Source organism: Dermacentor andersoni, chromosome 3, assembly GCF_023375885.2.
Source record: "Dermacentor andersoni chromosome 3, qqDerAnde1_hic_scaffold, whole genome shotgun sequence".
NCBI lineage: Eukaryota > Metazoa > Arthropoda > Arachnida > Ixodida > Ixodidae > Dermacentor > Dermacentor andersoni.
In genome coordinates this window covers 121,399,640-121,414,141 of record NC_092816.1, presented here as the reverse complement: position 1 = coordinate 121,414,141, position 14,502 = coordinate 121,399,640, and the positions used below count along the sequence as shown (strand labels likewise).

At 45.7% G+C, this 14,502-nt stretch overlaps 1 protein-coding gene across 1 annotated transcript in view; it reads left to right on the top strand.

Moving 5' to 3' along the window:
* Nucleotides 1-10,195, top strand: part of LOC126538129 (neprilysin-1-like) — a 53,669-nt gene extending 43,474 nt beyond the window's left edge. The window contains exons 15-18 of the mRNA XM_050185120.2: nucleotides 3,100-3,165; nucleotides 4,466-4,573; nucleotides 8,783-8,859; nucleotides 9,904-10,195. Coding sequence (XP_050041077.2) covers nucleotides 3,100-3,165; nucleotides 4,466-4,573; nucleotides 8,783-8,859; nucleotides 9,904-10,003 — 351 coding nt within the window. The 3' untranslated portion in view covers nucleotides 10,004-10,195. The remainder of the gene's footprint in view (nucleotides 1-3,099; nucleotides 3,166-4,465; nucleotides 4,574-8,782; nucleotides 8,860-9,903) is intronic.
* Nucleotides 10,196-14,502: the final 4,307 nt, after the last annotated feature.

The window sequence follows — 14,502 nt, the reverse complement described above, 5'->3', positions numbered from 1 at the left end:
GCGGCTGCGAGAGAGGAGGGCTCTGCTATAGGTGCTTGGCTTAGCGGATCTGCTTGTTCTCTTCGGAATCCCGCAGTGAAACAAGAAGCGCTATACCTACAGATCCTCGCAGCAACAAGTACAAGCCTTCACTCGAATCATTAATTTAATTACACGAATAGCCTTCCAGAAGCGTTCGGCTATTCGCTCGCATTGGCAGTCATCGTAGATGTGTCCGCACTTCCAGAAAATACTTTAGTTACGATGAGGATGATGGTTTTAGGAACCTCATAGTACCACAGCACAAGAGACCGGGCACAGACGTAGATGACAACACAACACCGCCGCTACGCGGGCAACACGGTATACTCACATTGTTGTTCCCAAGCTGCCCTTCGTTTTTATTATTATTATTTGTAAAGTACCTTACAAGGCCCCTTCTTGGGGATTGAGTAAGGGGGGCATACAATCAAGTACATACAATTAACAACAATAACAAATGAAAACAGCAGCCAAGTGCACAGCCTAAAAGTCATGAAACATATTAGCTACATAAAGCTGCATATGATTACAATAAAAAGGAACAATATAGTTTAGTAACAACGTATAACACTGCAAGAAAAACGCAAAGAAATAATACAGAGCAGTCAGTGTGATATTAATGGTTAACATGGGTTAAGCGAGTTCAGTGAGCTCTCGAATTTATCACGGTCAGTTTCCAAAACTATGTTGTCGGGGAGGTTGTTCCAGAGCCGAATGGCACGTGGAATTGCAGACGAGTTAAATGCTTCTGTTTTCCCATAGATGCGCGTGAAGCTATGATGATTGTATAATCTGTGCGACGTGTTCGATGGCGTTTCTAGGTGTAAGGAATGTTTGTTAGTGTGGTGGGCGTATTTATGAAATAATGACAAAAGGGCTATGTCGCGACGATTACTTAGTAGCTGAAGTGATAGGTGAATCTTTATTTGAGTTACGCTAGAACGGTAGTTATAATTTCGGGAAATGAAACGTGCGGCTCTATTTTGGATTGATTCCAGCATGGTAATTAGGTAATTTTGATGGTGAGACCAGATTGGAGCGGCGAACTCAAGTCGAGGGCGAACAAATGTTTGATATGCCAGTTTGCGGATAAGTGGAGGTGAGTTCCGAAGGTTACGTCGCAGGTAACCCAGTGATCGAGAAGCACTGGCACAGATGGTGGTAATGTGAGAAGTCCAGGAGAGGTTTGTTGAAAAATTTACGCCTAGATATTTAAATGATGAGGTCCGAGATAATGGGACATTTTTAATACAGTAAGAATAGTCCAAGTTATTGCGTTTGCGGGTGAAGGACATCACTTTACATTTTGATGAGTTTAGAGTCATTAGCCAGGCGTCACACCAATTAGTGATTTCGTTAAGATCATTTTGGAGGATCAGGTGGTCATCGGAGGTGTTAATAGAACGATAGATAATGCAGTCGTCAGCGAAAATGCGCATGCATGATGATAAGTTATTGGATATGTCATTAATGTATATCAGAAAGAGTAAGGGACCAAGAACGCTTCCTTGTGGTACACCGGATGAAACATCTGAAAGGGGCGAGGAGAAGCTGTTAGCGAAAGTAAACTGCTGCCTGTTAGAAAGAAAATTTCGAAGCCAGGATAGTGTTAGTGAATTAAGTTTTAATGATGATAACTTCAACAACAGGCGACAATGAGCTACGCGGTCAAAAGCTTTAGAAAAATCTAGAAAGATTCTGTCAGTTTGAAGGTTTGAGTCCATGTTAAAATGTAAATCTGTCGTAAATTCAAGCAGTTGCGTTTCGCACGACAAACCTCTCCTGAAACCATGTTGATTATGAAAAAAGAAGTTGTTCGATTCTAGATGTTGGTAAATATGAGATGCAATAATATGTTCCATCATTTTGCAGCATATGCACGTTAGTGATATCGGTCGGTAGTTCTCAGTTAAGTTCTTGTCAGCGTCTTCGAAAATGGGTATGACTTTGGCTGTTTTCCAATCTTGGGGTATCTGACCTGTCATTAATGATTGATGAAAAATGTGAAATAAAAACTTGCTAGATACTGATACTGTATTTTTTAGTAATTTAGAATTAATATTGTCAATACCTGCTGAAGATGAAACCTTCCAGTTATTAATAAGTTGAACAATACCATCAATAGTAATGTTAATAGGTTCCATGTACCGGTAATCTAGGTCGGCAACAATGGGCAAATTAGTAATACTTTCTTTTGTGAATACGGATGAGAAAAATTTATTAAAAACTTGAGCGCACTCACTGTTAGGAATAGGAATGTTGTTTTCTTTATTGTGTAACGAGATGTCATTAGTATTGCGTTCAGGAGATAAAATTTGCCAGAACTTTCTGGGATTAGATTTGAGTAGTGAAGGAAGGTCTTGGGAAAAATATTTATTTTTGGCTACATTGAGAGCGGAGCAGTAAGAACTTAAACAGTTAAGGTACCTTTCCCAAGCTGATGGGGTGCCGGTTCGTTTTGCAGTTCTGTATGAACGTTTCTTTTTGTTTCTGAGTAGATGAAGGGACTTAGTGAACCACGGTTTGTTTTTGTCTTCAGTTATTCTGATTAAAGGAATGTTCTGTTCTGGTAGTAATGTATGTTCGTTGCACGTTGCTGTACTATGTTCCTAATTTGGCTTCCGCACCCGCCGTGGTTGCTCAATGGGTATGGTGTTGGGCTGCCGAGGTTGTGGGATCAAATCCCGTCCACGGTGGCTGCATTTCGATGGGGGCGCACTGCGAAAACACCCCTGTACTTAGATTTAAGCGCACGTTAAAGAACCCCAGGTGGTCGAAATTTCCGGAGTCCTCCACTATACGGCGTGCCTCATAATCAGATAGTGGTTTTGGCACGTAAAGCCGCACAATTTAATTTGGCTTCCGCCTCAACCACTGCTAGACTCACCTATGGAAGCACTTTCGCGTTAACACCCCTTTTCCTATTCGCATCGCACGCACTGTGGACGAGCCGGCACCACTTGACAGTCGGTTCGTAATGACAGCATAGCGTGATTCGACTCTTTGTCTTTAAACCTACGAATGTTTACCGGAACAGCGAGTGTACGCTTGCACGCCGCATTTTTTTTCCCTTTGCAGCTCGATATAAACACCACCATGGAGACCAGCGTTGCGGATAACGCGGGTGTCAGACTAGCCTTCAAGGTAGGCGTTATATCACTGTACGAGTGCATCCCTGACGCGCTCCATGTTGCGGTTATCTTTTTTTTTTGTGTGTGAAAATATACCCCTGAAGGCTCTCGACTACGGTATTGCCCAGGGCTAATACAAGACAGAAATATTGCAATAATTAATAAACGCATCATAGTGAAATCGTAACACAGTGAAATCGTAAAGCAGTGTAGATTAATGAGTAAAAAAAATAAAAGTTCACAAATAAAGAAAGCATACTGCACGCGCAACACGAAATAGGTTTTAAAAAATGGTACAAGACGTGTGCACTGATTTCAAGTTGCAATACGTTGAAAATTAGTAACGAGCACATACGGTGTCCCAACTATCATGCACCAAGACTTAAATATATGCAAACGCCACGTAGCTGGGCAGAAGCAAGGTAATGTTGTTCGCCGTCGCTTGGAAATACTCACATTATATCTTGCATTACGCCTAATTACATAGTCTTAAATGATTAATCAACTTCTCGAATATTATAATTACATCGAAAGTGTCAACGAGTAAATTGTAGAGCAATATGAAAAACTTCCGATACAGCTTTCTGTTCAATGCGTGCTCGATAAAAGTGTTTTTTCCGCGCGTTAAATAAGCCCTCGAATACACGCACGATTGCCGCGCCACTGGCCGCTCGAGGCACTTTGCGTGAGTTCGCGGGCTTCTTTCAGGCTCGGAAAAACGCTTTCATATAGCACGTATTGAGCAACAGATAGCTCTATCGAGAGTTTTTCATGTTGCTCTAAAATTTTCTCATTGACACTTTTCATCTACATATAATATGTCAGAAGATGATTAATTAATTACGACTAATTATGTATATAGGCGGAATGCAAGATGTAATCTGAGTGCCTCCAAGCGACCGCAAACAACAATACCTTGGTTATATCCAGCTATACGTGGTGTTTTCGTATTTTCGAATCTTGGTGCAAGATAGTTAGGACACCCTGTATATCATACGTTATGAAAACAAAAGAGAAACTTAGTATATGCGACTTTAACTGCATCCGTAGATAATGCGAAACAACTAGCTGGAAACAACAAACCGTCTTGGTACCTTTCTGGGGCAAGCTTAATTCAGCAAACACGCACGCGCACATCGTAATAAAAAGTCGCCATCATATCTCCTTCAACACGTATCTACGAAACGCCACTCATCTCAAGCAGTAAAGCTAAGGAAAACCTTGTTCGCTAACTTTTGGAAGAAACTCCGTAGACTTCATCAATGCCACCCATATTGCGCCCATATATGCCGAGATCTCGCATTTGTACGCAGGCGTTTCGAGTGTACCTGGCCAAGTTCGAGGAGCGGTACTCCCTGTACACCATACCGGGCACCGAGCCCAAAAGCATGGAACAGATCTTCTTCATCGCTTACGCGCTGGTAAGCCTCGGACGGTGCTGTGCGGGCTGCTTGTCACTGCGTAGACTATAGTCCCCCAGGCCTATCCTAGTGGGCTTTTAGGTAGCAAAATTTCTGGCATGGTCCGTTGCTTTAATGTGATGGCACGTGATTGTCATATGTTCTATCTATGGACGAGTGTGCAGGATCAGATCGCAACCGTCGTTGTGTCTGGGAGAAGATACCCTTTCTTCTTATTTATTTTCGAGGTTGTGGGTAGGGGGGATATATAGATTGCGGAGATATAGGTAGCTACACGCATATTATAGGCACACAATACCCAGTCATATGCTAAAAAAAGCTCTCACCTCAGTCGGCAGTCGAACTTGCATCCACTGCGTTTGTAAACGCTAGCGCTCCATCGTCATTAGCTCGTAGAGCACTACACTGAGGTTAATAGCGCTGCTTTACACTGAGTGTTGCGTAAATAGTAGCACCAGGTATACATTAGTCTTCCAGCTGAACTGCTGGCTGATTCCCGCGGTAATTTCGCATACATGAAGCATTTCGCGGTGAGTTCGGTTTAATACGAACTTTACACAAACATCACTTGCCTGTTTTGTTAACAGTAAAGCCGAAGTGCGCGTCGTCTGCGGCGACGACCTAAAACATGTCCATTTCGCTGCAATGCAACAGTGGCGTCATCTCACGCAATGTTCGTGAACCAGACCTTTCGCCGTAGTGGTGACAGACAGATGGCGCCATCGTACCGTTGCACTAAAATCAGTGTTTCTTCATTGGGATAGCAATGCGATGGACACTCTAGGTGAATGCTAGCCGTCGACTTCGCCGCTGTAGGTTCCGCATAAAATCCAATTGAGATACGATCGCAAGCCCCGTGCTGTGGATGCGAGGGAAAGCGGGCGAGGGTGAGCCGAGGAGGCTGGTGGCTTGATGCGCGCCGTTTTCTCGGGCGCCCAATGTTGGAGGTCACGTGATAAAGCGAGCGCCAAGGGGGTGGGCGGAGAGATCGGGCAGGTGAGCGCGCGTCTTATCCGCAAGCGTGGCTGTGGCTGCCCATGACGTGGGCGAGCGCCTACGCGGCCCCGCGCACCCTGTCGGAGGTAATGTGCGACGGGAGGTCCAAAGGCTGGGAGAACCAAGACGGCTGGCGGCTTCGTGTGCGCTGTATTCCCACGTGCCCAGTGTGGGAGATTCCGCAATCTCAAGTTTTGGAGACGCGCTGAAACGAGAGGCAGCACGCGAAGCATTCGCTCGCCGCGTCTCTTCATCGCGCCAGCGTTATGACAGCGTTGGTCCGCGCCGCGGCCATCGAGTGAGGTGTGTTCATGCTTGCCGATGCGCTCGTGGCACCACTCTCTTAACATAATTGCGATATACACGGCCGATAAAGCTACACGAAGCTTAGTGTAGTTGTCAAATGCTTCGCTATCGAGGCTTCGTCTTTCGTGCGGAACTGCGACTTCTTGTGTGTGGGTCTGTGTGCACGTATGTGCGTGTGTGTAAGCACACACACACATTGTAAACGAAAGAGTGAGTAATGCTCGCATAAGGGGTATTAAACTGAACGCACGGCAAAATGCCACATCCGTTCAAATTTGAGCGGAAATCGGACACGGGTTAGCTAAAAGAGGCCATGAATGCGTATTAGTCGGTCGTATTTATGCGGTGTTCTTTCTGTAAGAGCGACGGCGTGGCAGCAACCACGCGCAGGTCTCTTACCGTCTAAAATAAGTGTAACTGAGAGAAATAGAGCTTTTCTCTGCAGCATAACTTACCAAAAGCACCTGCTCGAAATGCTTGGCCTGATCTTAAAGAAGCACTAAACAGAAACATAATTTAAGCTGTATTCGTAAATATATTCTCCAACAAAACCAAGAAAGTCACTCGTACCGTGAGAGGAGCCTAAATAACCAGGAAAGGTGCGAAACCAAAGGACACGCGTAGCTATATGCATTTTGTATTGCTCCTTTCTCGCTGAATTAAGTTAACATATAATACTCTCTTTTCAGCTTTCGTTTCGTTGTACTAGTTTGTTTCTGAAAAACTTGAAACTTTCGCGGTAATGTTGATTACTTTTGTTGTGTTTGCCCTTATTATATAATGTATCTTTCCATATATCAAGATCTCAAGGAGACTTAGACATCACACTCCTAAGATATTGTTTATAGTTGCGACGTGTACATGGTCGTGTTGATTGCCTAATGAGGTTACTGATACCTTCGCAAAAAATTTTAGCGCTCCATTTCTATACTTAAGCATCATAGATATGTTCGATGTTAACACATTCTCAATCGGCTCAGTTGATCATAATGCGCATATGTTGAGCGCCAATCCACACATGCTGAGTGTTACGGTAGATGGTTTTAGGTAACTACTGCGAAAAAAAATTGGTTTATCGTCTGTGACACCCACATTATAAAACCCTGCCCACACTTCTCACTCAATGTTACACAGCATGTGGTCAATAATGGATTCTGATCGGATAGTGACACAGGTTGCAGCGGAAATAACATTTCTTAAGGCTGAGCTACTGAAGAAAATATAAATGATCCGAAATGTTCTCTTTTGCATAAATTCATATTAATATCGCCACATGCAATCAATGGAACTTGGGATGCTGTGGTACATGAGAGATGCCATAGTGTAGACGAAACCACTAACGCTTCATAGACAGTACCCACTATAACACCGCACTTCATCTGCATAAGTATTCTTTCAGCTGAAAGCGTACACTGAGTGCTCCTAGGAACAAGGTCATAAACAAATTCATTATTAGGAAATAAGGTGACTCCACCATCACGTGAAGGACCCTGTCGAGGCGTAGATTCCATAGTGTATCCAGGTAAGTGTACGGTTTCACCTTCGTTCAGTCACGTTTCGGTTATGGCTAGTACATCATATGTGAATTTATGTTGCGAAAAGTCAGGTTATTTGAATTCTTCCTAATGCTGCGAACGTTACCGTTTAATATAGAGAAATGGTCCTGCTCAAGCCATGAATTGTCAATTCGAGAAAGAGAAAGAGGCAGTGTAGATAATTTGGTGTGTCAGTGCCTCATGACCAGCAGCAATTATGAAACCACTTGGGCGATACCATTTGTAGAGGGGCTGACCGGGGCTGTTGGAGAAGTATGGGAGAGGCCTTTGCCCTGCAGTGGCCGTAACCAGGCTGATTATTATTATTATTATTATTATTATTATTATTATTATTATTATTATTATTATTATTATTATTATTATTTGTGGAGGTGGCATAAATGACGCGTGAATTATAAACTTTTTTTCATCCAAATCTTTCTGTGCTACACCCAAGTGAATTTGCAATTTCTTTTTCTCATTTGGCCTTCAGGGCGTATCCAAGGAGTATTTTGTTGGCAGGGCATCAATATTCATTAATAAAGACAGGGCTGTTCTTTCCTTCGAAACCCAGGCCAGAACTGCTTACTCTAATTTTTGGGGCGAAATTCAAAACTTCATTTCCCCACCCCCTGCCTTTGAAACAAAGTTGACGTCAATGTTCTGTCTCTGCGCATGCCTAGAGAGAACGCGGTGAATTACACCAATAGCCAATTCTTCTGCGCGTACATTAAGACAGCTAGATACTCTCTTCATTGTTGAAATTGGATTTTTGTCTGATGTGTTTGGGATTCCTTTAATATCTAGGTTATTATTACGACTGCACTGGTCTAAAGTTGTTAGGTCATCTTTTACTTCTTTCAGCTCCATCGAAACACATTCATTTTATTTTTTAAACTCAGTATTTCCTCCCCTAACTACGGCAACTTATTTCTTTAAAGCAAACACTTCTGATTTGAACTCTTCAAATTTTTATTCAAAAAGTCTATTCCCTTTTTAATGAGGTGAATTTCTTGCTCAATTATTTTCTTTATGTCTTTCTTCAGGTCGGCATGGCTAGCATGTATTTTAGCAAATAACTCGGTGAAATCCCCTGCCAGCTCTTTTGAGGTTGAGGGTTGTTTGTCAGCCATATTAGGATTTGATTCACAGAGCAGTCTAGGAGCCGTAAACAAATAAATGAGAAAAACAATGTTCCAAATGGCCATGGCCAAGTGCGTACCTGCATGAAGCAAAGCCATACGATAAAGGACTGGCCGATCCTGCTGCTTCCTGGACTGCCATGGTATGATCTTCGCCGTGGATTACGCCACACAACTGTTGGGCAGTTTTCTTTTATTCGTTATTCTTTCTTTCTTTCTTTGACACACAGTCCAGATGCGAAGTGACGCGCAAGCGTTCCATCTACAACTACCTGCAACCACGGGAGCAAATACCCAACTGGTTCAGGTAAGGGCACCATGCAACATATGTAGACAATAGCCAAACGCCAACAGAAACCGCTTTTCTTTTAAGTTTCCGCACGGGGCAGTACTTCGTCATTGATTAAATCGTGGAGTTCAACTGGCCGGAGGAGACCGTACCGAGAAGGTTGTGCGAGATGAAGTTGTCGAAGGCTTCGGATTAATTTGGACCACCTCGTGCTTTCTAACGTGTATATATATCTGAGCACTCGAATGTTCTTTTTTCCTTTATCGAATTGTGGCTGCCGCAACAGGGAATCGCGCCCACAACTTAGTTCTCATCAGCAGAGCGCAGTTAGTTCTTAACTCAAGCATACGACTGTATTTATCGGTCTTCGTCGTCATTACCACGTGGCAATTATTTCGCTTAAAAGTGGGCGAGCGCGTAAATATTTGGGTGCCCCGATATACCATGCTTCTTCCTTGCGGCGGGAGGCGACGCTCTCATCAAGGCACCCTAGTAATTATGGCTTTCTGAGGCACCTAACGTTTCTTTCGCAGAGGTATCTTGCATTCCTCGACCTGGACCTCTCGGCTGGAAAGCAAAATTAGCGGAAGTGAGACAAAGGCGACCCCTGCTGAATCAAATCTTGCGGCAGAATATAAGTCAGTCTGAGCGGATCGCCAATGTTTAGCTTTTTACTTGTTTGATTGTGTATGCTCTTGGCCAGACTATGGCCACTGTTATACTTTGCAGCCTATTACTACACTATATGCCACCGCGTTTCTTTGTATATGTGCCGTTGGTTTTCTTTGCGATAGCAGTTCTGAATACGTGTTCACATTCTAGCCATCTTGTTGTGTGTGTGTTATGTGTTGTGTGTGTGTTATGAGAAATGTGAAAAAAAGGACAAAAATATTTTTACTGCACAATAAAAAAGCCGTGCCTGGACGTCGAAATTCACTCCCCGCCACCTCCGGCACTACGGTGTATTTCCAACCCGTGTGTTGCTTTTAGATATTCAAACCACAATATTATTTTTTTTATTTTGCTTAAGCACCAAATCCGCCTTTTTTTTTCCGCTTACAGGACCACGATTCCCTTGATGAACTTCGAGCGGTTCTCTCACGCCTTCGGTTGCAAGGTCGGGACCATCATGAGCCCCGAACGGAAATGCCTGGTCTGGTGAAACAGGCCGACGTGTTAGGACAGCGTTCGCCATAACAAGCCGTAGAAGCTACCGCCGCGTCTGCCTTGGTTCTCACACCTGGCCATAGCCGGGTGTATTGCTTACTGTCACGTTTATATCTGATTATTTACTCTTAACTGCGACCATACCTTCACAGGACTGCGGACCGTTGGCATAAACTTAGACGTCTTCGACACTTGGTACTGTTGTCACTTGCCGCACAGTTGCTCGCAGGCTCTTCCGGGCTGTTCGCACCTCAGGGTGGACGTTCGTGACCTCGCTTCGCCGAGCGCCACGATTGAAAGGATTTTGTTAATCCTGAGCTACCCGTCGCCCCTCTGGTGGGCTAGCCGAAGGCTTCACGGGGCGGGACCGCTTAGTGTGTTACAGAGAGATCACACAACACTACAGACTAGGGCGGGTTAAATATCCTCCGGCTGATATATCCTTAAACAAGAGCCAGGCCTCCACTTGGCGTCGCCTGCAAACCAACTCGTTTCCAAGCCCGGTGTCGTGCAGCCTCTACTACCCGGGTCAGTACTCCAGCCAGTGTAAGCTATGTAAAGCCAGGGCTAATCTGAATCATATTCTGTGGGAATGCCCACAGGCTCCCTCTGAGGGAAGAATAAAGTCTTTAAAACAATGGGAGACCTTATTACTCAGCTCCGATCCGGAGATTCAACTGAAGACCATCCGACTGGCCGAAACCGCCGCTAGGGTCCAAGGACTCCTGGCCGTCGTCTAGGTGGGAAGGCTTAAAGCTTTCCCTACATCTGATGGACAAATAAAGTTTTACAATCCAATCTCACAAAGTCCAATGCAGAGTTTCCATAGTGGCTGTGTGACAGGGGGAAGAAAGAAAAGAAAAGGAGTCTGGCGTGCCCCATGCCACCAACTTCCAAATAGGTGGACGTCCTTGCAAGCGTCCGTAAACTCCCGTCGTTGCCGAGTATCAGGCCGGGGGCGGTCTCGTTCCTACTTTACCGGTAGGTGCCCGGTGGCAGCTCTCGACTGCCTCCCACAACAGCGGCGGACGCTCGAATATTTCACCAGAGCCGTGTTGGGGACAACGGACGCCCAGAAACTACCGCAAGTTTCTATGGGGGCCCCTTTCTAGACGAGAATCCATTATAAACGACCGAGCGCCAGGTCGTGGTACATTTCTGCGTGTTAGAAAAACAAATTCCAAGAAACAAAGTGACACTAAAGCTATAGTTCATATCTTTGTTTGTCTATTGAAAAGGCGAGAGAAGTCCTGGGATGGTTAGGTGGTGTTTGTGTAGAGGCTTGCATGTATCCAGGGATTAATATCTTGCTTCACAATCCTCCAGCATTGATGCCGTCAGGTAGCATGTGTGCAATGTACCACATCCACCGTCGAGGCCGTGGGGCGCGGCGCTGGCTGACACTCGCAGGTTTAGTTCGAGCAGATCAACATAACCCAGAAAGTGGACGCGAGCGCGGTGCTGCGTTAGCTCAATCGGTAAGAGCATCGCGCGCGTAATCCGAGGATGAGTTCGTGCCTCACCTGCGGGCAATCGGTTTTCATCCACTTTCATTTCCATTAACTTATCATATAAGTACATTTATTTTCCCTATGCTGTTCTTTGTGCCCTTGTTTATTGGCTTCTTATGATACGACTAACAAAAATCGGGCCCTCGGTTTCCTATCTTCTCCATAAATGTGCGTGCGTGCGTGCGTGCGTGCGCGCGATCACCGCTACCAATCTAATCACCACTACCAAAACCCTAAGATACAACGAATCTGAGGACGAAATCATCTGCCGTGGTTGAAATCTATACCTCGGGCACTACAACACTATATTTTCTGGTTTAACACATGCCCACAAAAGCGGGGGAAAATGCATGCGTTTTTGGCATAACACAACACCCCTAATACACAACTATACGAATGAAATTAACTGGAAACCTAAAGAAACCAAGGTGAACCTTCACTAATTCACGAGCAATTACAGCTTCACGCTCGGGGTGGTCATGAAACAGTATAGGCTGTTTCTTAGTCGAAGAATCATAGTCGGACAAGGGTGGTGACCGTCATGTATGCAGTGCCTCGGGGAGATGTATGCAGAAGTAGGACAGTACTTGCTGTCCTGTTGCGACACCACGGACCCGAGCACACGAGGGTTGGACCCTCCCGCGCGTAGCCGTGCGCGGCTTAGCCGTGTCCGGGGAAAAGGGGATCCTGGGGGTTGAGCCAATGCCGGGTGTTTGGACCTTTACGGCCCCTCGGCGGCGGCAACACACCCCTTTGGCCTCGGCTTCACGTAGACGGCACCCCCGGACTGACCCTCCCGGGGGAAATCGGTAGTTGCCTTTTCCTGTCTCTCTCTTCCTCTAATCTTCGTCTTTCTCTTACTTTTCATCTTTCCTGTCTCCTCCTAGCTTCCGCTTACTTCCAATTTTTCCAGGTAGCAAGGGTTAACCTTGTGTGAATAACCAACCTAGGTTATCTCATATTTGGTTATAGCGATAACGTAAAGCTGGCGTTTGCAGGACCTGTCTTTACAGTCCCTGTAACGTCCCCTTGTAGGGCTCCATGGTGGGTGGCTGGCGTTGTTGCCGAAAATTCAATTCCTTTATGGCTAGCTCCTTCCCTCCGCTTCCTGATCGCCCTCACAAAAGAGGGCGCACCGATGAAGTTTTCCAGTTCCTTGGACGACAAAGACCAAACTTCCCACGTTACCATGTGATCCACTCAGAAAAATCTGATAAACAAGTACGAAACATTTCCCCTTTTCTAGTTTCCAAGTCCTTAACTGATGTCCTTGGTCCAGGCTACAAGGTATCAAGGCTGGCAAGTGGTGATCTCCTTTTAGAGCTCCATGATCAGAAACAGTACGATAAGTTGCCCAGTCTAGTATCATTTGGAGATGTTCCATTAACAGTGACTCCACACCGCACTCTCAACACCACCCGCGGCGTTGTCTCGGATGACGATTTGCTCCAGCTGACAGAGGCTGAGCTCCTGGAGGGCTTCAGTGATCAGAATGTTGTCAATGTGAGAAGAATTAAGATAAGAAGGGATGGAAAAGAAATTCAAACAAAGCACCTGATACTCACATTCGGTTCAAGTATTCTGCCCGAGTCTGTAGAGGCCGGGTACATCAAGCTCCGTGTCAGACCATATGTGCCAAATCCCCTAAGATGCTTCAAATGCCAGCGTTTTGGCCACAGCTCGCAGAGCTGCCGAGGCCGCCAAACATGCGCCAAATGCAGTGCCCTTGAACACGCCACTGAAGCTTGTGCGAACACTTTCCACTGTGTAAACTGTGATGGGGAGCACGCCGCGTACTCGCGGTCGTGCCCATCGTGGAAAAAATAAAAGGAAATTGCAACAATAAAAGTAAAGGAAAATATAAGTTTCAAGGAGGCACGTAGGCGGGTATCGTACCTGCCCAGGAAAACCTTTGCCGATGTGGCGCGTCAGGGAACAGCGTCACAACGGCCTCCGGCGGCTGTCCGACCCACAGTCAGTGAGTCGGCAGTCACGCCATCTGCCCCCACGGCGGTTGCAGCTAGCGCTGCTCCGCCAACCGAGCAGACGGAGCCATCGACCCCGAAGGTGGGCGCAGCCGAGGCTGCCCCAACCTCCGAGGCCCCCTCCAGCGCTGGCAACGGCCAGCGCAGCCAAATCCCTCAGGGAGCCCCATCGACCTCCGGGCTGGTGGGCGCAGGGGTCTTGCCCTCCAAGGCGGGACTCTCTCTGAAAACCTCTCGCTCGCAAGAGCACTTGTCCGGCGTCTCACAGGAGGCAATGGACACTACACCTGTCCCCAAGGCGCACCAAACGCCTAAGGAGCGTCGAGACTCGCTCGAACGCTTCAGAAAGAACAAAACACCTATTACAGGGCCTCGAAAGAGCTCTGTAATGTAAGGCATCCCTTCCGTTTCCGTAAACACAGCACTAATTTAATTTAAAACATGGATACACAAATCATTCAATGGAATGTCAGAGGTCTACTTAGAAATCTTGATGATGTTCAAGAACTCATCCATAAACACAATCCAAAAGTGCTGTGTTTACAGGAAACACACTTGAAATCAAAATACACAAACTTTCTTCGACAGTATGTTACATTTCGCAAAGATCGCGGTGATGCTCTCGCATCATCGGGCGGTGTTGCAATTATAATTCAAAAAAGCATAGCCTGTCAACGTGTACAGCTACGAACGGCCCTTGAGGCAGTGGCGGTTCGGCCTATTCTGCTAAACAAACTTATCACTATTTCCTCGCTTTATATTCCCCCACATTATAAACTAAGCAAACATGAATTTCAGACCTTTATAGATGAATTGCCAGAACCCTATGTTGTTCTTGGCGATTTCAATGCACATAACTACCTGTGGGGCGACCCTCGTATAGATGCGCGAGGACGTCTTGTCGAACAGTTCCTTTTTTCTTCTGGTGCGTGTCTGTTGAATAAGAAGAAACACACATATTACTCTCTTGCAAACAGAACCTATTCTTCCATAGATCT